General features: G+C 43.9%; 1 protein-coding gene across 1 annotated transcript; it reads left to right on the top strand.

The window, feature by feature from the left end:
• Positions 1-5,131: 5,131 nt before the first annotated feature.
• Positions 5,132-24,370, top strand: LOC131264054 (netrin receptor unc-5-like). The gene is given in 11 exon segments (XM_058266343.1): positions 5,132-5,144; positions 5,208-6,190; positions 8,221-8,437; positions 12,599-12,798; positions 13,081-13,159; positions 16,354-16,524; positions 16,751-16,798; positions 18,481-18,723; positions 19,099-19,112; positions 23,218-23,284; positions 23,439-24,370. Coding segments are annotated over 11 exon segments (2,967 nt in total).
• The last annotated feature ends 27 nt before the right edge of the window (positions 24,371-24,397 follow it).

Raw genomic sequence — 24,397 nt, forward strand, 5'->3', positions numbered from 1 at the left:
TTGTCAATGCGGCGATAAGAACAAACCGAGCCGGGTAGAAGAAAACACAAAACACAGAAGCAACGAATTCAATCGCCCGTCGCGAACGCTTTCCTTCATCGTATTGTTTTGATTTACAATTCCCCTCCTACTGAGAGAAAAGTTAAAGTATTGGCGAGGTGGAGAAAAAGTTGTGCTAGCAACAAATTGAAACAGCGCAACATCGGTAGCCAGAGCTTTTCTATTCTCGAAATAGTTAGGAAAGGAAAAACGAACGGCACGATAAGAGACTGAGAGAAAAAGTTCTCATTTTGTTGCTGTAGATTCTTTTTTTTTCTTTTTTCGCATACTAATCCATTGCAGCATGTGGATTGTTCCATCGGTATGCTTAAGATATTTCACCGTCCTTTCGTGAGGTTTTCCCTTTACCGTTGTCTTTTAACATTCGCCGAGTCGTCAGTTTTCGTATGTTTGGCTTGGGATGTTCAGTACGAATAGAAAATAGAAAAACAAGAAAAAGCTCAAAGATTCACAAGGACCTGATCAGGGCGGATGGTGGAAGAGCTGTCCGATGAAATGTGAAACAAATTATGTCTTTTTCTCCCTCCGAAGGATATCGCCCGTATCGCTTGCCGTCGCCCTTTGTGTTTCTATTCTTTCGCGTTCGGTTGAACAATTTCTGCTCTATCGTCCTCCTTTGGTCCGTTTTCTTTTTGTCGTAGTACAAGAAAAAGAAAAGCTGGGTTGGTCCTTGCAGGCAGACAAGTGGACGAAATTATGCTTATCTCGCTGCCATGGACAAAGATGAAGCCGCGTGGTGAAGTTTTTCCCTTTCACAAGCCATAACCGCGAACTTGCGAATATTCAAGGCAATAGTAGTTGTGCCGAGCAGCTGGCCTTTGCCCTTTTCCATGCTGTCCTTTTTATGGAGACGGTAGGCGGACTTTCTTCTTTTTCATAAGTCGTACAGAATATGCGGTTTATCTTTTCGACACAGTTTTTTGTTGAACAAAAACGCAGAAGAAAATGTTCGTTATTTCGTTTCTCCCAAGCAGCAGCCACGTTGCATTTTTGTGTTTTTTACTCTCAGTTTTCTCGAGGACAATGTCCCTTTTTAAAGTCCTTCTTTTCGTAGACAATGTATCGCCATCGACCTGCTGAAAGCTCTACGAAGAAAAACCTGTGTCCAACGGCGATCGGTGTGATCCTTCTTCTTCATCCTTTTGCGCCGATCTGTGTCTGTTTCGGTCCAGTGAATTTTCATTCCTTTCGCTAGCCGGGTGACAAAAGAACTCAAAGGATAGAGCCAATTCCATTCCGGTTGTATGTTTGGAAAACGCTTCTTGCCACTTCAGCTCCACCACCAGCTGGATGTCGCTCTTCCGGAAGTGTTTTGCCATTCGTTAGCAACTATTTGCTGAAGCCATGAGGAAGGAGTGTGTTTCTGGGTCTGTTGGGGGAAACCTGCATGTGACTGTTGATCCCATTATTAGACAAATTATTCTTTAAGGATCCTGATTTACGCCACTGGAAAAGTGCCCGGGAAAGTTGGAGAGTTTTCTGGCAAAAGCTCTTTCTCTCAATCCATGGGACCAGCGCACGTTCACGTTTACGATTACGTGTCACGAGACTAACTCCTAGCTGGCTAAAGGTGCCACTGCATTCGTGTCTATTGTCGTTCTGTGTGCCATTGTTGTGCCGTTAAGTGCTGGCTTTCGGGGCTCTGGCAGCTTTCCAAACCGAAATCGATCGCTCGAAGGCCCATTTTAACGATGTTGAATAGAAATTTTCTGCTTCAAAAGCTGGTTTCCGGAGTGTATTAATGCTCCTGGCTGGGATGCACATGCATCTGGGCCTTTGGGGCTTTTTGTTCGATAGCGATGGTTATCTGCGACAGGTAAATGAGATTCATCGAAAATAATGCCCGAAATCCGGAGTGAATTTCTATCGGCGGGCTATTGAAGTACTTTTGGTAGAAAAGCCTGCTGGGGCGAGGACTTTAGTAGTTTAGTTAGAAAGGAAAATCCGGAGAACGTTCGGAAAAGGTATAAGCATCGAATCGATTTTCCATTGTAATGTTTTGAGCTGCTTTTTTACATTCTCTCTTATCGATTGCTTACCTTGTTGAATATTGCATCCATTACGTACGGTAAGTATTGGAGCCTCTTACGAATAAGATCAATAATCTGCAATTCCTGCTGGGAGTTGCAGCGTTTGTTTGCTTCAATCCCATTTCCCCAGATAAATAAAATAAAACTATTGTTTAACCATTGAAACATAGCTCGTAGTCAGCTTCTTCTCTGCTCTCTTTTTTGTTTCCCTTTTTCTACCATTTGCTGTCTTGACCGATGACCCTGTTTTTGCCAACGGAGTCCAGGAACCGGTTACTTTTATATTGCTTTCAAAAAGACTACTTTCGCAGGGCATTGGCGACGTTTTGGCTAGTTTTCTTTCGAATACTTCACCGATATTGCCCGATTGGAGAGTAATAAAACATTTCGTTTTATTTGTGTGCTTTTTGCGGGCCACATTTTCCTTCCTGTCTAAGTTTTTATTGCACCGAAAGACTATTGGTGCAGAGTTACCACACATACATTAGCAAGGTACGAATTTTAATCCGTTTTCAATGCATTCCTCCCACCAGAGAAAGTTGTGTATCACGAGCGTACCTCCTCAGATGTACGGCTGAGCATATAAATAAAACCATCCACAAACGACCAGGCGGCTCCATTGGTAAATAACCGAAAAAAACCTGTTTGCATTTTCCATTCTCTGTTCGTCGTTTATTGCCATTAACAAAATATCACTGAAATCTACAATCTGCCATAAAAAGGGTTGTGTGTTGGGCGAACAAAAAAATACATCTCTGAAGAGGACATACACAAATACCTTTTTGGGAAAACAAAACGACCTCTCTCTGCGGAAATCCGACCCTTGCCAGACCGGAAGGAGCCGTTAAGATGAAAGTAAAACAGTAACATTCATCCGTGCGACAGCTCGCGTTGGAAAATCTCAACCAGCCAACGACAGTCCAAGCAGTTGAAGGCACTTAACGCTTCGATAACTTTTCATTTAGCCAATTTTCTGGAGGGACGGGACGGGACGGGAGGCACCGCCAACCAGTGGCACGAAAGTCTTAATGAAAAATTAATTATAAGTAATTCGCATAATTAAAATCGCCCCAAAAACGAAGCTCCAGCCCACCCAGTGGTGGAAGTTGGGAGGAAAAACAGGCAACCAAAAAACGCGCTTTGTCGCGCGTGTCAACACGAGATGGCTTTCTTGGTTTCCCAGCAAACGAACACAGCGAGGATGGAAAATTATAATTTCTTCGACCATCATCTTCGCTCGTCGTCGCTTTCGTCCTTCTCATTCGTCAGACAGATGGAAAACCGCAACGGAAAAATTGGTACCATATTTTTCGCTGTTCGCCGAGATGCCGTCCGTCGCATTGTTGATGTTGCGAAAAGATTTTCCTTTCCGTACACAACCCGTCGTGGTAGCAGCTGGAGCTGTTGGAGCGGTTTGTTGGAAAATGGCCACGAAAACTTTACACGATCCCAGCTCATCAAGGCGGAAACTGCAACAGACGGTGCGGGTTGTGCGTCCCGAGCGCTGTCTTGTCAGATTGGATGGAGAAATTAGTCAAGCGGCTTAAGAGCCTTTTTACGCGCGCTTCAGGAATGCGAACTGCTCGTGGCGGATGGAATGTACGAATTCCTCTTCCTCCGTCGGTGGATACTAATACTAAAAATCCACACAAATTACAGTTGCTTTTATTTCCGCGCGCCTGCCATCAGCTTTAGAATAATTGTTTTATGCACCGCACCACCTTGGCAGTGTGATGTAAATTTGCTGAGAATTATTGTCTGACGCATACGTATCAGCGCGTAGAAAGCCCTAAGTAAAGCTTGCCCACGCTCGGAAAAGCTGGTTGGTGGTAACTTTCTTGCGCTTTCGGTTGAAATATCTTCTACCGCAATAAAGTTTTCCCGAGCGCGCGAGATGCACTTCACGCGGTAGGATCTGCGTCAGGATAATAAGATTGAGTCGTAAAAAGGATCTTATCGTGCGCTGGGCAGGTATGATTTAATTAAACAAGATCTTGCTAGGGAAAATTAATTCCCTCTAAAAGTGACTTCACACTCGAACGGCATTGCGATGGCTTTCTATTAACTCCGTGCGCCGTGCGAGTTTTTTTATTCCTTCGCATCCAATTCCATCCTTCTGTGGAGCGACTGAATGGACAGCTTCTTTCAATAATTTCTGCTCACTTGGGTGTTTTTAATAAGACGCTGAATGGTTCATAATGGGAAAATGGAAGTAGAAACTAGTATTTTTAATAAAAGAAATTGGAAAAAAATTGAGAGCGAAAGAAAGGGGAAAGTTCAACGGAATGGGGTTAAAAGAGAGGGTGCAATGCAATTGAATTGCAGTTTCTTTGCCTTCCATCCTAGTTCTCGATAAAGTGGTCCATTGCGATGCCGCTATGAATTTATAATCTGGGGTTTTCAATTTATTTTGAATGCATTTCCGCTTCAAGCATGGTAGATTATTGCCACTTTTTGAAACACAAAATTATGTGTGCCGTTGAAAATGAATCTTAAAGAATTGGGTGTGCGTTTATTCTTTAGTTTATGTTTAAGAGGTGTTTTGATCGTGTATTTCACGTTTTTACTGCATATTTCGTAAAGTGAGTTTAATATCCTATCATTCTCTCTTTTTTCTCAGATACCACACTGACCTGCAGAATGCTTTTAAATTTCGTACCTCTTCAAGCGAAATTCACCCAAATTGGGCTTCGAGGCTAATTGTGAACACTTTCCGAGGCACATCGTACGACGGGTGTGTGGGTGTGTGTGAGTGCATGTCTTGTGGTTGAATTATGAGTGTTTTTACGACGGCACTAAACGACAGCAAACAGCCATTTTCGCCCGTTGAACGACATCGACGGAACGCGCGGAACGACGACATTCTGCACGACATTCCACGTCGGGCCGCGCTTCGCGGGCCATTCCTTGACTCGGCACTGATACCGGAAAATTCTCTGCAAATGCCCGAGGAGGCGCTCCACATACTTAGCGCAAGAAGACGCTAGGAAGAAACGGTTGAAAAATTGTTTCATCTTCAACGCCACGCAAACCGCCGCACGATGAAAGCTCTTCGTAAATTATCGCATTTCCTCAATCTATATTTCATTTGTTCCACTTTTGTGACCTTGCCTTCAGCGGCCTCTTCGACATGGGAGCACGTAGGGGGAGGACCCGGTGGGTTGGAGATGAAAAATCTATCCGCACATTCCGCACAACATTCGTCAGCGAGGGAAAAGCACGCGTCCTGGCAGCCAAAACGCGAGGATACCGTCGCAATGGGACAAGATAAATCACCGACACTCGATGGTCGAAGGCAATCCCAACGACAGCGTCCTAAAATCGACTCCGACGAGGATGGAGACGACGATGTCCGATTCGGTTCGGTTGCGGTTCGCAGCAGGACAACTTTTAATCCGCTTCGACGCGAGGAGCACGAAGGACGGTGGCCAACGCAGGTCACCACGACGTCACCCCGCTCCGTCGAAAAATCCGAAAACAATCAACCGGAAATGAAACTTTCCCGTCGCCATTGGGATACCCGTCGTTTGAACGACGGCAAGGAACGACATCACGCTGATGACGTTGATGACGACGATGACGTTGTCGACGCGGCGAAGGATGATTACTACGACACGCCGACGGTCGAGGGCGGCACCAGCGAAGGTGATAATTATGAGGATGACAAAATAATCAATTCGGGATCGTTGGACAACTTTTTCGATATGAAGTCGTCGTCCGCTTCGCCGTCGTCGTTATCGTCGTTGTTACCGGGAGCAGCAGGTGTCGGTTCGGAACATCGAAGGGGTGATTTTAAAAACGGTGCGTCAAAGCCGGATCTCTTCGGAAAGGACTCGCAGGATGTTGAGGAGGAAGACGACGACGCGAACGAGGGTGATGATGAAGACGAGGACGATGAGGACCGCGAGGAGGACTACGGGGAAGCGTCCTACGGTGAGGATATCCTTCCGCCGAGTGAAGCGTTCGGAAGCTTCGGTGGACGGACGGATGATGGGCTGAAGGTGGAGGAAGCGCCGTACTTCCTGGTGGAGCCTCAGAGCACTCACGTCATCCGAAGCAAACCGGCCGTCCTGAAGTGCAAAGCTGCCAACACTCTGCAGGTAAGAGAGGGATGGGTGGAGGTGGTGGGAGCGAGAGTCTTTTAATTTATGCACCACAGCAGCATTTTGAGCTGATCATAAATTAAAAGGGCTCACGTTTGACGCCGACCGATGGGTGGATCCCGAGTTGGATTTGGCTGATGAATCACCGGATCCAGTTCGGAGCGCGCGTCCTGATTGATAGTGCATTGTTTTGACACTTTATTTGACGGTTTAATTTTCCAATACCCGCACGCTCCAGGGGTCCTTTCCTTTTTTGCATCGTTTTAATATTTTTTCGTTTCTTTATTTATGGCGAGTGTGATGTTTCCAGTGAAATATGGGAAACTTTTCAATTAAAAAGTTTTGTCCAATTTGTGATGAACGGGTTTGTTTGTTTTTTGGAAAACACTTATGACACACTTTGATATTTATGAGAGAGTTTTGATTTAAATCCTGCTTTTATCCTAATAACTCTCTTTATTGAAACTGTTTCTAAAACAGTTGATCATTGAATTTTGTACAGTTCAATGCATTAACAAAACTGCAACAATCAAAAATCAAATCAAAATATCGTCTAAAGCAATAAAGGCTACTGAGGAAAAAGATTTCCTACTGATAAACCATTCCCGAGCCTGATTCGTCAAGAAAACAGCGCAAAGAGCATGTAATCTCGCATAAACATTCACTTGATACCTTGCTTACTTTGCATAATACGCGTGGCGCCGGCCTATAGCATTGTGGAATTTGGGGGATTTTTTGTTGTTGCTCCTTTTCTTATTCCCAAAACACACATACACGTACTTTCACAATGAAAAGAAAACCCGCTTTCGCTAACGGCATGGGAACAGTCGGCCTATAATGCTAAGTAAAACTCCGGAAGCTTATGGCTGCTTGGAGTCTTCCGGTTTGCAAAGGAATTTACAGACTAAAGAAAACATTGCTTCTTCCTCCCGCTGCGTTCTCCAGACCTTGCCGGATGTGGTTTGTTGTCGTTGCTTAAGAGTGAAAGAGTGGGAAAAGTTTGCCCAAGTAGGTTTTCCACACGAGTCACACCAGAAGTGTTGAAGAAGATAGAAGGGAAAAAAGTGTTCTTAGAAAACAAGATGAGAAAAACGGGGAAAACCCCCAAAAGCAGAATTAAAACCCATCCTTGATCTTCGCTCAATCTTCCGGAAGCTGTGAAAAGAGCATAAAGGAATTATTTTATTCAAATGTCTCATCCTTAGGGTCGATCTTTGGTCCGATAAGTTGACCATCGGTTGTCCGTCTTTGCATGTCTGAGGCGAGTATTGAGGCAGAGTCGGTTGAGAAAAGAAAAAAACCTAGAAGGGAAAACTAGACTCCGATCAAGAGACGTCACAAACGGTTTCGCAGTCGCAACCTCTGGGAAAATGTAGCAAAGCAAGACAACACCCTTAATATTTAATTCTTTCCTCACACTTTTTGTCGGGAGTGTGTTTCTTGGAATGTTCGCCAAGATTTAAGCTGATATTGGGAAGATTTTCCTCCACCACACACGCAGAGGAAGTTCCTCTTTCCCCAGTTGCCACTTTAAGTCCTTTCGGATATTGGGTATGGTGTGTGTATGTGTGTGTGTTTTGTTGCTGGCACTCAAGGGTTACGGCTAGCATTTTTAGTCTATGAATATTTTATCAACATTGCTTATACCAAACGGTCACAACAAGCTGAAGCAGAACACCATCAGAGGAGTTGCAACATAGAGAGAGTCCTTCACGTTTTCTTTTTCTCTCTCTGGTGATTTGAATAGCGCGTTAGCCACACGGAAAGGATTCTTAATCCTTTTAAGACCAGCGCAGGCCAGCACGAGGACAGGTTATGTTTTATTCAGCGTTACGGAGGATGCAGCGATAAATTTTATCAGACGGCTTACGGGCACAGATTTTGCATGCATAGTTGTTTCCGTGACTCTGAAGGCCGCGAATCCGAAAGCAATGAAATGCGGCTCGACATTTGCTAAGTGTTTGATTTTCTCGTTAATGTTCTCTCTACCTCTCTTTCGCTCACGGTCTTTTGGTTTCTCATTGCAGATTCATTTCAAGTGCAGTGGCAGCATAAAGCCACCTCCGTCGATCGAGGAGTCGCACGTGGATCCGCACAGTGGCGTCCACTTTCAGGAGGTGACGGCCACGATCTCGCGCGACCTGGTGTTCGAGAACTTCGGGAAGCAACCGTTCAAGTGCGAGTGCCACGCCTGGTCTCCGCGCGGGAAAGCTGTAAGTCAGCCGGCTTCGATCGTCGTTGCGTGTAAGTGTGTTTTTACATCTTGTTTTTAAATGTTTCTTCAAGTAATTTTATTCACACTGAGGCGAAAGACATACAAGTCATTAAAAAGAACGCTTTCAAAATGGGAATGTTTACATTGAATTACAACACACGTAACATGTACAAGGTGTTCGTTCAAGTCATCGCCAGAAATAATTACAATCAGCTAACCTTTCATTACGATAATAAAATATGGGAAAAGTTACGAGACTTTCACCACCTCTCCGCTGAAATAACCTCCCCTTCTTTAGATTGTATGTAGAACCTGTACCTTCTTTCTTCCGGAAGTGGCCGGGGAAGGTAATAAAGACGCGCGCTCAGTTCAATATAAAGTGAAAAGCAATAAAACACCTATTCCTCCATTAATTACTTGCCATCTTCGGCCTAGGGCTTGCTGAAAAGCGTAAAGCCCCAGGTCGCTCAATATTTTATGGCCAGAGTTTTAAACCATCTTCACCGGAAGCGGGATGGTAGGTGGTCGCGGAGGGTGAAACTCTTTTCGAGGTCGGTTGGTGGTTAAGCTGCCTACCTGTTTTCTCACCGTAAATCCAATAAGAAGTCGACGCCTGGATCGCACCCGCGTATTATGGAGAGTTGGTGGTAGTAAGCAGTAAGGCTTCCTTCAACACTTCCAGGGGGAGTATGCTTTCGTCCTCGCGGTTGTAGGTGAGGGAAAACATCCACCACGTCAACGCTCCCCAGAAACAACTTTTTGAGCCACCTGAGACGTAACGGAACATCGTCTAACTGAATTGTTAGGCGCAGCTATTTATTTGCCATTTTCATTGGAAGACGCTCGGGAAATGCCATCCCCTTCTTCGAGTGGCTTGATGGTTGATGCTCCTGATGCCAGGGAGGTGTTGCTTCCGATTTGGGAGCGGGGAAAAGAGAGACGGCGTAGAACATCCGCTTCGAACTCAAAGAAAGGCCTTACGCCATCACGGTACGCAGAATGTGTAATGTTCAGCATAAATTTTAATTCCAACCCATAAAAAGCTCGTATTACTTTAGATCGGAGGTAAAGGTATTACTCATTGTTTCCTTCCTGCTGGGTCCAGAGTCTCCGCAGGGAGTCGAAGCCCATCATCGCGGGGATCAGTGTTTGTGGCAGTCCCTTCCAGCGACTGAGGGAGAAAGAGTGTTGTTTTCCATCCCCGAAACTCCCCCTCACCGGAACTAAACCCCACTCTTATTGGCTTTCGTTGCGGTTAAAGACATTCAAAACATGTGGTTAATACTTTTGGCCCGCGTTTCGCGTCGATGGGGAAGGAAGCGCTGATCCAGCTGCTGCCACCAAGACCGATCCACTTTCCACCTCGGTAAAACACGTTCCAGTGGCTTCTTGTGTTCTGTTCTGTTCAAGGAGGACGTCTCGGGGACATTCCGACCCGACCTCTCCTTATGTCGCACAGCGTCATGCCGTAGGCAACGGCAGCGTTAAATGGAGGGAAATGTAAGAAGCCAAACGATCGGAAATGAACGAAATGGTAGCAGTCGGTAGCTTAAGACATTTTCCCCAGGCCTAGGCATGGGAAGGACAAGCTTAACGATTTTTGTTCCAGCTTATGCTCGATGAGGTTAGCAGGAATGATTTCCTTTAATGGACGTGAATGTTTGCAACTTGATACAAAGTTTGCCGATACCAGTTCACGTTCACGGTGTGGCTTCCTTGGCTTCTTCTCTTGTGTGCGTGTTAACCAAAAGATTAAATTAAATTATGCTCTCGGTAAGCTTGTTTTAATTTGAGGTAAAATTTTATGAAATGTGGTTTCATCGAACATCAAAGTCAGAGATATTTCCACGATTGTCAGGTTTTCAAAAATTCAGCCAACCTTTTTCCGGGGAGAAAGAGACCCTTGTGAATTTTGTACGGGCAATGAAACGACAATCGTATTTGAATCATAACCGCCATCAAACCACTCAATTCAGTTGGGACCTTTGTATCGCACTGCTGTTCCTTTGAAGAACGCGCAGCGAAACTGTCGTAAAGCAATAAAGTGCAATAAAGCGCAGTGAAAACGCAATCGCTCTGTCTTCGACTGGAGCATACCGCTGCCATCTTGCCAACTTCCCACGGGAAGCTGAATAAATTGGGTACTCCACAAGGCCACAGCATTACTCAACATCAATTGAACCAAGCCCGGAAGACGGGCGGGGATGAAAGAAAGCAGCCCGCGATGGTGCATCATAAATGGTTAACTGTTAGTTCGTGCTCACGGGATGGAAAATTGGAATCTTCATCGATGGGAATAGTTCTGGGATAAGAAAAACGAAAATTAATACAATGTACATTTTCCTTTTGATGGTAACGTATGTTTTCTTAATCGCGCTCATGCATATCAAAGGAAGCACAAAGACCTCTCTTTTCATTGCTCACTCTTTGGCAATGAAAAGAAAACTATTTTGTGTGTAGAAATAACAAATTCGGATTCCTGACAATTCAAAATGGTTGTGATGAAAAATGAATGTTCTTTCGTTCAGATCGTTAATCAACTTAGCAAAGAACAAACGAGAAATAAAGTTGCGTGATTATTGAGATATTTATTGCAGTCTTCCTCGGTTCAACGAACACAGTCAGACATTGCAATCGAACATGTTCCCAATTAGTTGGCTTTGCATCTCGTAAGATTTCTTAGAAATATGTTTGCCTTATTAAAAACAACGACAAAAGGGTGTTGAGAGCACGGGAAATCCCACAAGGAAGTAGCGCGGAAGGAACACCGTTGTTCAATATGTTGAAGTCGTAGTTCGCCGAAACATGATGTTCGTTAGATGCGTCTAATTTATTGAGTTGTGTGAGAAGAAAAACTGCTCATATCGCCTTGTATTTCAACAAATTGGTAATAAAAATCCCTTAGTGAAGGAAAGAGAACATCATGTTCCCTTGTTTATTATCGTGGCCGCGAAGATCTTCAACGATCTTTGTGATGGAGTGGTGGTTCGAGAGAAGAGAGATTGTGAAGTGGTGCTCTAGCACTGGCCACTGCGTGAAATATGGAGACGGAACCAACAAACAACCAAAAAACCCCAACCAAACATAAAAAGCACCCAAAATGAAACCCAAATGAATTTCGACCGCATATGTTATCCGCCTGCACCTCCCCCTTCGTGGCGGGTCATAAATCATATCCGCTTCGGGGACAACATATGGACGGAAGAACAATTTCGGTCGAGAGAAAGACGTGAATTCAGGAGACGTTGGCAATCAAATAAGGGGGTTTGGGGCATCGCTCGCCCCGCTAAGGGCCTAAATTCTAAACAAATATCGCCCAAGGCACGCTGGCCTGCCTGAACGTGCGTTTATTCATTCTGGCAACATGAGCACCTTTGCAGCGAGCACGAGCGATAACGACGGCGGAAGTCACGGAGCGGATGGCGGGAACAAAACGGTGACTTGTTCCGCTTGGCGCCAGTGTGGGGTTCCTTCCTAAGGCGAATTCAACAATTGAGTCAGCTGACATGACGCGATGCGAAGGTTGTTTATTTTTCTGTTCTTGGGGAATAATTGGTTGGTTTTGGAGCCAACAGTTAACCTACTTTAGCGGGATGCTTGAAAACTCATCCAAAAGGAAAATAAAACGCGTGTCATGACTACAAAATGTGGAACATAAAATCAACTAAAACCAAAATGGATCGTACTAAAAGTCCCGGTTATGGTCCAAAGAGCTGGTGCACGATGCAACATATTTGCGGATGCATAAAACACTGAAACATGACAGATTAATTTATAGTCTTTTCCTCCGACGGTTCGTTTAATGAATGAGAAAGGGAGAATGAAACCTCAAACACAAAACAAAGATCTAAGGTAGAAGCTGAAAATAAAATGTTGCTTCGAAGAGAATGCGCCAGCACAAAAGTGAATCATCTTCTTCTCGTACTCGTCCTAGACTCAGAAACTCTCGATTTCCTACACTCTAGACAGTTTTACAAATCGTTGCGGGCCACATGAAACATGATTCATTTTCGGTAGTTCCGTTTTATGGTGCCTATTCGCATGCGAGGATTCGGTTCATAAAGTTTGCAGTTCATAAAACACCAAAATGTTTCGCAATAATACCCATACGAGTCGTTTCAAATGGCACATTTTTCCACTGAGCCCCGCTGATTGTGCTTTTCATTTGCCTTTTCCGACGTTCGTTACAGATTTGAAGAAACATTTCGAGCTCCCGGAGACGCACATCCGAGCCGAAGCTGGGGAAAAACTGGAAATCAAATGCATCGCTCCGAAGGGCTATCCGAAACCCCAGATAACGTGGCTGAAGAACAACTTTACCATCACGTCTAGTCCGCTGCTGACATTCACAACCGATGGCAACATTGTGATAACCAGCGTGAACCTGCAGGTAAGGAAGGTGTTCTGAGTTCCCGCAGGAATCTATTAATATTCAATACTATTTACTCTGATGCCATCCTGCATTACTACCCACGCATTATTTCCCTCAACCAAGCCAGAATGCTCTGGCGCTTCCCGGCGAATCCCTTTCGATTGAAAAGTGTGCAGTGAAATTGTTGTAAACTCCTTAATGGAAGTTTGTTTTTACTGTGCTTTTCGTTTCAAATTTCGTCGACCTACCATCGTCGACCTAAACCAACCATTCTCATGGGAAACTTGTGGAAAATAAAAGGACATCGGGAACTATACATGCGTCGCGGAAAACATCGCTGGCAAGAGGACTTCGGAATCGATTGAACTAATCGTCTATGGTAAGTAGAAAGTCAAATGCACGACATGGCATTCCGGTTTACTTCCAAAGTATTTGTATGAAAACATGAAAGCGAATTGAATCGTTATAAAATTAAGTTGAGTAGAATTGTTTGTTTTGTTAGAGTTTCAAGTTAATGTCTTTTTCAACCAGGAAAAAAACTATATTTATTCATAAATTGCTTCTATAGCAAATTAATGGAGCGAAAATGCTTCTCGCACCTGATTTAGCTGCTTTGCCATTTTTACAAATTCAAGTCGCTATGGGTGATTCAACACCGGAAGCGAAAGGTCAAGTAACATTACCAAACGGTGCAGTGATGCAGAAATGCTACTTCGTGGAATGAAGTCAAATGCCAGAAACACTACCAGGATCGTTCTATGCCAGGAATGTTGTAGCAACGGCTGCAAAAATATTTCATTCGCTGGTGCCGGCCAAGAATTTGTTGCGCTAGAACGAAAGTGGTTTGCGTCACATTTACTTTGTGGCTTTCTTACGATTTCTTAAAGGCAACAAAATTTAAAGTCAACAACATTTTCAATCAATGGACGCAGGATCAAAATGTATTTACCAAACAAAACCAAAAATAACAGGTTTGTTCCTTTCAAAGCCATCGATTTTTAACCTCAACTTTAGTTGGTCAGGAATAAAATGAAATATCAAATTGGAGAATGTTGATGTTGAGGAATGAGCCTAAAACATAAATCAGAATTAATCGGCTTATCTTATACAGTATGCTTTTGACCCACACTTCGACAAGGTTAACCGAACTTGTCGATTCTTTTGCTTATCCTGGAATGATATTTTCTTTGATTTTGTACTTCAAGAGGGAGTGAGTTTCATCGCAACATGGACGACTGTCCCGGCTATGAGGCAGGATAAACCTGGAGGCAGTTCCGTTAATTTATTTATCTTGTTAGTTGCACGGTTTGATGGAAAACGATACCTCAACCCGGTGCCGCTTAATTGGAACATCTATTTTGGATTTCCAAGGAATCAGCTAATTGCTTGTTTTGATTTCAGTCCAAAGTAAAGTCGGATTTCCTTAGGGCATGGATTTCTAGCAGGAGATATCTCCTTTCAAAAAGATTGTGAAAGTTAAGCAACATTACATTCCTGCAAGAGCCTTTCGCATGGTATTTCATAGGCCATTATATAGATGTCTCGGGATAGAATCCAACGCCATAAAATAGCATTTTACTATGCAAGTCAAGCGCAGTGTCAACACTTTGCCGGCCGGCACCATTGTAACCTTCGGCAAAATCCTTTTGAGGGTGATACGTATCGACTAAAGCGGCTTTTCAAAGTTGGAAGAGATGAACAAGGCGATGGTTCATAGGACATTGTTCAAAGCGCATACTAAACTGCTTGCTCAGCGATGGGTGAGTTGCGATTAGCCTCTGTGAGTATTCCGCGGAATCTCTCCAATGAAGTGAATCTTTCAAAGTAATGGTATCGACTATGATAAAAAGTGAGGAACTCTAATGAATGTTATTAAACTCTACCAGCATATAATGTTGTTTGGAATGTTAACCACACGAAAAGGGTTTTGAAAATATTCCAACATAAAACTATCAATGTGTGTCACGTAGTTTTGATGATCTTAGGTTGAAATCGTCAAAAATTGTGATTCTTTCACATTCCCTGCAAGAAAGATTCATAGGCCTTAAAACAGAGTCGCGCTCTGGGGATTGAAGTTTCAAACCTTGCTCGAACATGACGAACATCTGGGATTACATTCTCGAGATCTGCATATTGATACAAATCGACCGTGATTCAGGCAAGCTGCTGTCAATAGACTGGGAAATGTAAATTTGAGACTTCACTTTCCCTCTCTTTGCCATGATTCAAATGGTTCAAACATCACGTCGCCAGTTTGGTAAAGTTCTCGGTAAAGTTTTTCCATCGGCAAGTGGTAAAGCTAGGGCACGCATCTGTCGAACGTAAACTGGCGAAAAGAGGCTTATGTTTTTCTGTTCCCGATGGCACATCATGACTTGCGAGCACTAATACAAGAATAATCAACATTACTGGAGGAATGTTTCTGAGAGAGACAATCCGAGCCTGATGGAAGATTATGCAAATGAAACCTTTTACTGTTTACAAGAAGGTGTTTTGGGATGTATCGTCACTTTGCGCGAAGTCCGTAATTTAGTGTTTGTGTGTGGGAATGAAATTTGTTAAAAACGTGGTGCGAATGAGCTAGTACACGAACAGTAGAAACGGAATTTCACACCAAATTCTTATTTACGAGAAAGAAACCACAAATATCGACTCATTTCATGAATCCAAGAAATAGCTCTTACTTTTGTACAACGCATCGTTCTCTAATACTCGATCCATATGGATATTTGGGTCAAGCCAAAATAGGTTTGCAAGCTGTTTCGTTTGTTAGCTTTGAAAATCAATTTACTTCTCAACTCTCGCTTCGAGCTACTGTCAATTATTCTCACTCCCAACTCGAGCCTCGCGAGGGCCAATAATCTATTGGGTGGTCGTCCGAATCTGCCACCTTCGTCGTCGCTCCGAGGCCTTTTATAACGTGCGAGTAATCACACGGTAGACGGTTACGGTTCGGGCTCGTTGGTGAATCGAACTATCAATTTCAGTCGGCTCGTCGATTCGGCGATTCGGATCAATAACAGGATAAGCGGGCAACCATGGGAAAATGGCATCAATTTGCATATGAACAGAGTCTCGTGGGCCAATGTCTCGGTTGCAAGATGTTCAACGAAGCTCGTTGACACCCGCAGGGGGAGTTGGAACCACCTAGGTAATGGTAGATCTCCGATCGATCGAATCACCGGTACCGAGCCGCGTTTGTGCGATGCCTTTGAAGCCCAAACCGGGTGAGATTTATTCAATTGACGGTTTGTAACGTCAAAGCCTCTTTACTTGGCCGTGTTGGTGTGAACATAAATCGACAATGCTCCAACAATGGCCGGCTTGGGCACAAACCACAGTCGCTTGTTGGAGGTGTGTTAAGAGAAGTCAAAAGGTTAATTTCCTCGCTGAGACATTATTGAGTTATGTAACATTACTTCAAGTTTCGTATCTGATCAAGGGATATAAGAAATAATATTTCAAGCATTAAACACAAACATAACATACTTGGTCTTGATCGCAAACACATGCTTAGAAGCTTGTTTTCTCGCATTTAGTTAATTTATGTTGCCATCTGTTCCTCGATTACAGTGAACGGAGGTTGGAGTCAATGGAGCGCCTGGCTAGAATGTCGATGTCCGGGAAAACCGGCCCAGGGAAGGAAGCGAACGCGGACCTGCAGTGATCCCATTCCGCTCTACGGAGGGGCACCCTGCGTCGGGCCAAACCAGCAGAAGACGGCAGATTGTGTAACCTGTCCAGGTGAGTCCAGAGGTTTGGAGAAACGTTGAGAAAGATCATAAATACAGCACCGCCACAAATCTACTGGCATGATTAATCGCCATTCTTTAATCCTCTTAATGATGGTCATTTTCGAGGTGTTTTCTCATGTGTTTTGTTTCTGGTTTTTTCTATCTCCGATTGCTCACGATTTGCACCTGTTAATGTCCCATAATGATCCTCTCAAAATGGACCGATCGACACGCAGAAGACACACAAATTATCACCCCTAACGGATTTGAGGATAACACATTTGGTAAGTCGTTGCACGTGATGGGAGAGTGTAGTTTTTTATTCCATCGATTATGATTAGCATACAGCAATACTTCGGATTTGAATTAATATCATTTACAAACAAAGGCAGATGAGTTTAATCTGCTTCTTCAAATTCATTTGCTCGGCATGAAATGCACACATTCATGGTAAATTTAATTCGATAACTCTTTCGATAAGGCACGTTGAATAGCGACGTGAATAAAGAAGAAAGACTGGGTCAGGGTTTTTACCCATTCATCGTATCCCACAATCTTCGGAAGACCTCCCACTGAAACGCCCGAAGACGATTTCGAGAAAACAAATTAATCAATCACGTCGAACTTACCACACACGAACAGTTCCTTTTTCTTTCGTCGAATGGAGGGCGTTTCTCTTCCCACGAAAACGTAGGTGTGCTATTCGCATAATAATATGTTTATATCGATGAATTGAAATGCAAAGAAGAGTTATGAAAAGAGAGTGGTTTATAGATGGCATTAATGTTTTCAAAGATACTTGATTGAAAAATAAAAAAATAATATAATTTTCTGTAAGCTTTGCCAAGTCTGTCTACAGAAGCGTGAATTTCTAAAGAATGCTCATTGAATGGTGGCATTTTATTTTTAAAATTCTTCTTTCGTACATCTGCCATTTTGCCAAATTTTCTAAAATCTCCCAATAATGAAAATTCTTTGAATTCTTCCTCACACACCATCTACCATTTCTATGAAAGGATTCCCTTCACTCTTTCTCGTTTAAAAATATTCGCAAACGATGTCAAATTCGTGCGGAAACGGTTGTTGTTCCCTTTTCTCTGCTGCTTACGTTTGAAAACCAATTTAGCGGCTTCCCATACGCCATTGTGTGCAGGTTCGCCTCATAAAAGCGCCGTGCTATCAACAGAAGACCCAGGCGTTACTTTACAGAATGTGTTCTATGGTTGTAGATTTCTTTCTTTACAAAGATTTATAATACACGTCTGCGCCATCAACACCGTTCGGCCCCAGCTCTATTCTAAAATCCAACTTCCTTCAGGGAGCAGGTTCAGGAGCATGACTATCATAAAAATATCCACTCTCGGTTGGTCCTCGTTTGCCAGAGGTTAGCATATGAATGCAGCCTCTAACCTGATTTGCAATCTAATAGACATTCCTGAGCCACCACAGGAGGCAAGCAGGTTCGTTCGATCTCGTCGGAATGCATGATGCTGCATAGACTCATGAACGCCTCGAGAAGCACTCGACTTGAACTGAAGTAGAAACTCCAACTGTAGCCTCTAGCAATCTCGAGGTGGTTCTATTCTTCCCGTCATACTTGAGGGTTTCGGGGGACAAAATTGTGGAGGTTCAAGCTCTTGGCCTATCCGGAAGAGGACCATTTTCAAGTGAGTCCTTGTTCAAAATCTTCGCTTTTCTATTTCTCTTGTCGCATGTCACCGCATTGATTAGGGACAAGAGAATACTCCGTGCCTGTGTGTTCGTGCTGATAGTGTTGATGAATTGTAAAGGGGTTCAGAGATGCATTACGGTTATTTTACTTGTGCAAATTGAATCCCGCTTCCGTGATCCTTGTTTTCCAATGGATAATCCTTCCCCTCTCGTTTGTCCTCGTCTTTGTTCGATCTATCACTTCGTACTGAATCCTGCTAATCGGTCATGTTTTCTCCTATTCGTTCGTCCACAGAGCGCCGTTGGTCCGCTTGGTCAGCGTGGAGTTCGTGTACGAACAAATGCACCCAGTCCAGGAGACGTGTTTGCCGCACGCAGACGGTGGACTACTACGATAAAGCGCTCGTGAAGCGCCATCAACAGTTGGCCGCCCTGATGGAGGACCACCACGAGCAGGAGAGCAGCGCCTACGGATGCCACGGCAAGGACCTGCAGACCATCGTTTGCCGCGGTGGTGAATGCAAAATTGATGACACAGGTGAGCAGTCCGAGTAAACCTGAGTGACAGTTTCGATGCATCAGCGGAATCGCAGCGGAACGGAAATGGAAATCCTTCGATAATCCTGTTGATTCTGTTTTTTCATGCTTGGTCGGGGTTGGGGTACAGGGTATTTTTATAGCGCACGGTTTCAACATTACATTTCATGTAAAAATGACGTGGAACTTTCGACGATCGAAAGGTTTATTTTTCAGTGAAATTGTGCATCGGATCATTGTTATATTTTTGCCTTCAACATTTTGACACTCTTTCGTTTTGTACAAGGTGGAGTAATTTCCATGATAACAATTTTCGAATGGTTTACCCGTGAAAACGGTCGTCATTCATTGGTTTTGATGGTGTGTCTTTCGACAGAATCGGTCAGCTTCGTACAATGAGCTGTTGTAAATGGATCTCGCTAGGTGAAATTTTACCTACCACGATTACGAACAATGTAACGATTTTTATGAAAATGAATTTGTTATGGTTATCTGGGTGCGAGATACTTCTGAAATAAACGGAACAGAAAAGCGGCATCCTATTGTGAGGTATTTTATTTACACGATTTTTTCCGTGAAAACAAAAACACGCCGATGGATTCATGTGGGCAGACGGTGAACATAGTATGTACATTTTTAACACTTTTATTGGGCGCTTTATTCATAAAATTGATTTACCATGGTTTTTCTATGTGCGCTTCAACGATTATAGCGGATTTGTAATTGATTCATTTGACGGTGATGCCACCATCCTTAATGTCGCTCTGCGTATCGAATCTGCGCAGCGATTTCGTTAAATAAATTTAATGAGCTGTCATAATGCTATTCAGTATTTTATTAATGGAGCATTGGGGTGAATCTTAGATTCAAAAGTTGCGTTGGAAAAGGCGTGGGATTGACATACATTTTTTATTGGACAAACTCGAGCTGGGTAAAGCGCGGCGAGGATTTTTTTTAATGGTGTATGATACCAGCTAAAACACTACCGATAACATTTATTTAAAAGCATTCATTTTCTATGAAGTACAAATGCAACATCCTCATAAACCTTGAAAGGCTTACCAATAATAATTTGGGATGCTGGTTAACCCCGTTTAAAAACATTCTTTCACATAGTCCCAGAGGAACACTCTGGTTTCATCCCATCGGAACCGATGCACGGTTCCCATTCCCACAGGTCTCTAATAACCGACCCCGGGGATGGTATGCTATCCCACTATGCTGGTCTTTCCCCCTGAACAGTTCCAGCGTAGCACGCATGGGGCTTAATTTTAAATAACACCAATTAAAACGAAAGACAAGCCTCCGGATCCTATTTTTCCGGGCGACTATTTTTCATCCAACCCAATGGCCCATTAACAAAAATGTGTTCCCGTATCGCAGGTCTGCCAACAGGCTAGGAACACATGTGAGGATACCTTTTGTTTGGGACTCAATACAAAGATCCCGTATAATTGGTGCAATTTGAATAGGGAAGGATTGCGCAGCATTGAATTTCCTTGGAGGAAGTAATATCCTATCAAATTACTGGCCTGTTTTTAAATACCCCCCGGGGGATGTTTCTCTAGCTGCAGGGCATTAAACGAATGACAAAAGGGTATGTACGTTTGTAAACTCTTTATACTTACATCGACGGAAGGTTCAGAAAAGGTGTCAGGCATTATTGTGTTCATTAGAATCGCATGTCCCACATTTACGAACACCATTGAATAACTTTCTTTCTCCTCTTTGATGGCATCTCTTACGAACTCGGTTCTTAATCGTGACATGCATTGAGTTCAATAGGACACATGATCTCACGTTGTGAGTTGATTGTTATTGCTCGAACTTGGAAATGATGCGTAACCTTTCGCTTAAAAGAATATCGAGGAAAATTGACGGGAAAGGGCTATCATCGCACGACCCAGTGGGATGTTGTACTGACTACCAGCAGAAACCAGATTCGGCAGCTAGAATGCGGGTGTGTTCGGATGGGTTGAAGAAAGCGGCCGTCGAATTAAGACATCCCAAGCAATCAACGTTATGGTAGAATAAAATAAATTAATGTTCATCATGATGTCGGTTCTATGCATTTTTTTATTATATCTGTTCAATCAAACCGGAAAATATGGTACAAGAACAGTTGATGATCATTTCATGATGTCATGTTCAAAATATTTTAATATCGGGAGGAAAAACGAGAGTATAGATGAACACTCGATGCAACAACGTGAAAAAGCCTCATACCAATAACAATGTAAACAACTATTGAAAGGAGAATGATGAACAGTTCGCAAAATTTACTGCAGGTACTGGAAAAAAAGAAGTAGAACCATCGCAGAATCCATCTTCCACTGCACACCAACCGATGATCTACCATATTGGCCCGAAAACCCGTAGTCAGCCATCCGCAATCATTGGTCGTGAATGGAGCCAATCTGGGCTTTTCCTATTCACCGGGGAAATATGCTATGAAAGGACATCGTCCCGGCGGAAGGTAGACCGTCGATGGCACCAAATGGATGGAAGCGAATCTCATCCTCCAGGTATTAGTACCGTTCGCTGGTGGTGCATTGCCATCAGTCACAAGACAGAAGCACTGCAGACGCAGTTTTGAAAAGCATCAACAATAAACATAATCATTCATCGTTCCAAACCCCTTCCCTCGAGGACGAATAAGGATCCCTAGGTTCCATTTTTCCATTTTTCCCTTCTCATAGGGAGATTGACGAAGACGAAAGGGATTGTGGCGATGGAAATCATAATAACCGCACTGATTACTCGCCAGGGGAATATTTATCCGGCTATTATGTGATCGTCGGTTGCTGCGCGAGTCAGAATAGATTCTTGATTTTCTCACTTGACGATGGTGTTGGGTTAGTGATGGAAAAGTCAGTAGAAAGTAGAACTGAGAGGGGACCTTCCTCTCAGTAAGGGAGCAAACGAGTAACTAGGGAATTGAGAAGTTTGTAATCGATATTGGTTCGAGCAAGTCAAGATATATTGGACAGACCTTGTAAATTTATGAATAAGGACTTAAACATCTTGTTGATTATCTGTTATGAAACTACTTCTTCGCAGAAGTTTTGAGCCTCTTTTTACGTTATGCAAGCATAAAGAAAACATAATGAACAAACATCATTGACAAAACTCTGTGTCAAAAGTCACAGATTGAAAGTAATTACCAATGCCATTGAAGCCTCATTCATTCATCACGGTGGACAACATGGCGGTCATCGTTCGGTGGAAAGTCAAGTTTCCCAAAGTCATTAAGTCTATTTTTGTGATTGGTCGCGAATTAAGTCAAAGAGCGTGGAAGTTTTTAAGAAGTTGAGCGGAAAACTTTACCCATCAATTCATCGTCCAAATTCATTTGATTATCTCTTCAGGGTTCGGCATTCATTGCTTCCCGGTGCTATGTTGCTAACGATGTTTGTATATTGGTCTTTAAAAATAAGGTCGTCGGCATGGAAATGACGAAGTTTAAAAGGCATGACGGTTCTATTTTGCTCCAATTCAGAGCTTACGTAAAAAGTACGTTGACAAAAGACTGTCAATAGCAAGAAAACCATAGCTGTTCTTCGAAAAACCGCCAGATGGTAGAAAGCCATTCGCACACCACACCATGTGAGCAGTCCTGCACCTGTATATTTGCCGAACACTCCGATGTCATTATCTTGGCAAGGATGTCTTGATACGATTGGCAAAGAACCTGTCTCTTGAGAAGAAAAGATCCATTTAACTGTTGTCTCACTTCATCTGTGTTTTTCGTCAAGTGGCTTTTTTGGTTCTGTTCTATACTGGGATGTCTTTCAGCACGTTTACTATTCAGAAAAACGTTCTAGATTTCTCCGACACGCCAGCTAATGGTCGTATATGTAGAGAGTAGTTGTTGAGTTCAGTTGGCAGAAGCTTCAATTGAAAAGTCTTAATGTTTGCGATGAACGAGGACTGCTTGCTCACGGACATATTCCATGCCGGTTGGTGTTCGCATTCAATGGGGACATTTGTTCTGTCGAGTGAAGTAAAAAGTGAGCTTATGTTGCTTATGCTGTTGGTACACCTATGCTGCACTCAACCAGCTGCAGTTTTCTCGGTTATGTTAAAATACTCCAACCGGAAAAACTTGTGCACCAATGCAATGAATTTTCTTACTCGTTTACAACGTTGAGGCATGCAGAGGACTTTGCTGATGAGAGGACTTTTCTCCGCTTATGCTCCACGGTCGAGGAGTTTGCTCAATGGCTCGTGTGCTCAATGTAACGGTCATCGAGGGAGTGACTATTCATCTTTCATATGTTTTTGTGTCGAGGGTTTTAACATTTAAAGCCGCTTAGGAGTTGAAGATCCGGTGTGCGATTGGTATTACTCTTGAAAGTTGTATGCAGTCAAGATATGTTTGCAAAGAGGTTTTCAAGGGACGTGACGGCATTTTAGGTTCTGTTGGAGAAAATATTACACAAAATGTCAACTGAATTTCGTATCTCGGTAGGAACCATTGAATTCTTTTTAATAGGCATTGCCGGTAAGGAATAATTTGCAGCATTTTAAGTCGCTATCCGCCACGTCCATCACCGATACGTGTAAGTGTTTGCCCCGGAGTGTTCCAATAGTCACCACCGGATGAAGATGCCACCACACTTCGTTTGGTTGAATAATACAGCGGAAGTCGTCGTTACTGTCGTTGGCATAATATTGATGGTTTCAATTACCCTCTCTTTTCCTCGACGTTGACAGCGAACTCAACGTACGCCATCGCAACCACCGACTCGCTGGAGACGTGCAGCTCGTCGGAGGCCATGTACAAATCCACGTCCGCCCGGCAAGTTGTCACCTCCGACGGTGGTTGGCTCGAGCTGGAGCACCTGCAGACGTCCCTGTCCATCCCGGAGGAAGCGTTGCCTGCGTCGCTCAAAATCAACGTGTTCCTGGCCGTCATATACGACTCGAAGGATACGATTCTGGTCGAGAATCAGGTGACCCACATCAGCCCAACAGTTGTTTGTGGGCCAGCGAAGAGTAACTTCACGAAACCGCTCATCCTGCGGGTGCCACACTGTGCCGAGGACATTGCCAGCTGGAAGGTGTCTCTGTTGTACAAGGAGGAGGTCACGAACTGCTGGAAGAAGATCGCCTCGTCCGAGAACGACGTGCCGAGTCCGCAGGCCTACATCCAGCTCGACCAGCACAACGCGTACATTATGACGCGCAAACTCGGCAAGTACAGTCTGGGTGGGGAAAGTCTCGCCCCGGAGGTCGGCGTTATCAAACGGTTGAAGGTTGTGATGTTCGGGCCGGCGAGAAAACCGGACGCGGACTTTAACATCCGTGCGTACGTGCTGGAGGACTACCCGAGCGCACTCGAGCACTGCACCAGGATCGAGGGTCGCCTGGGCTACTTCCAGATTGGCCAGAGCTCGCCGTTCCACTTCGCGAACAGCAAGGAAGCGATGACACTGCGCATCAACTGCTCCGGTGGTTGGACAACGGACGTGGAATGTGCCGTGCAGACCATCCCCTTCAATCACATCTGGAAGAACATGTCGATCCTGCACTGCGAGTTCTTGCTGCGCAAGCTGGTTAACGAGATGCCGTGCCTTCGGCTGGAGCTGTCCGCCGAGCAGGACAACGGGGCGTAAGTGCTCGTCACCTCCGTGGCATTCTCGTGATAGTACCTGGCGCGGGCTCTCCAGAAG

The sequence above is a fragment of the Anopheles coustani genome, chromosome 2, assembly GCF_943734705.1.
Source record: "Anopheles coustani chromosome 2, idAnoCousDA_361_x.2, whole genome shotgun sequence".
Classification (NCBI taxonomy): Eukaryota; Metazoa; Arthropoda; class Insecta; order Diptera; family Culicidae; genus Anopheles; species Anopheles coustani.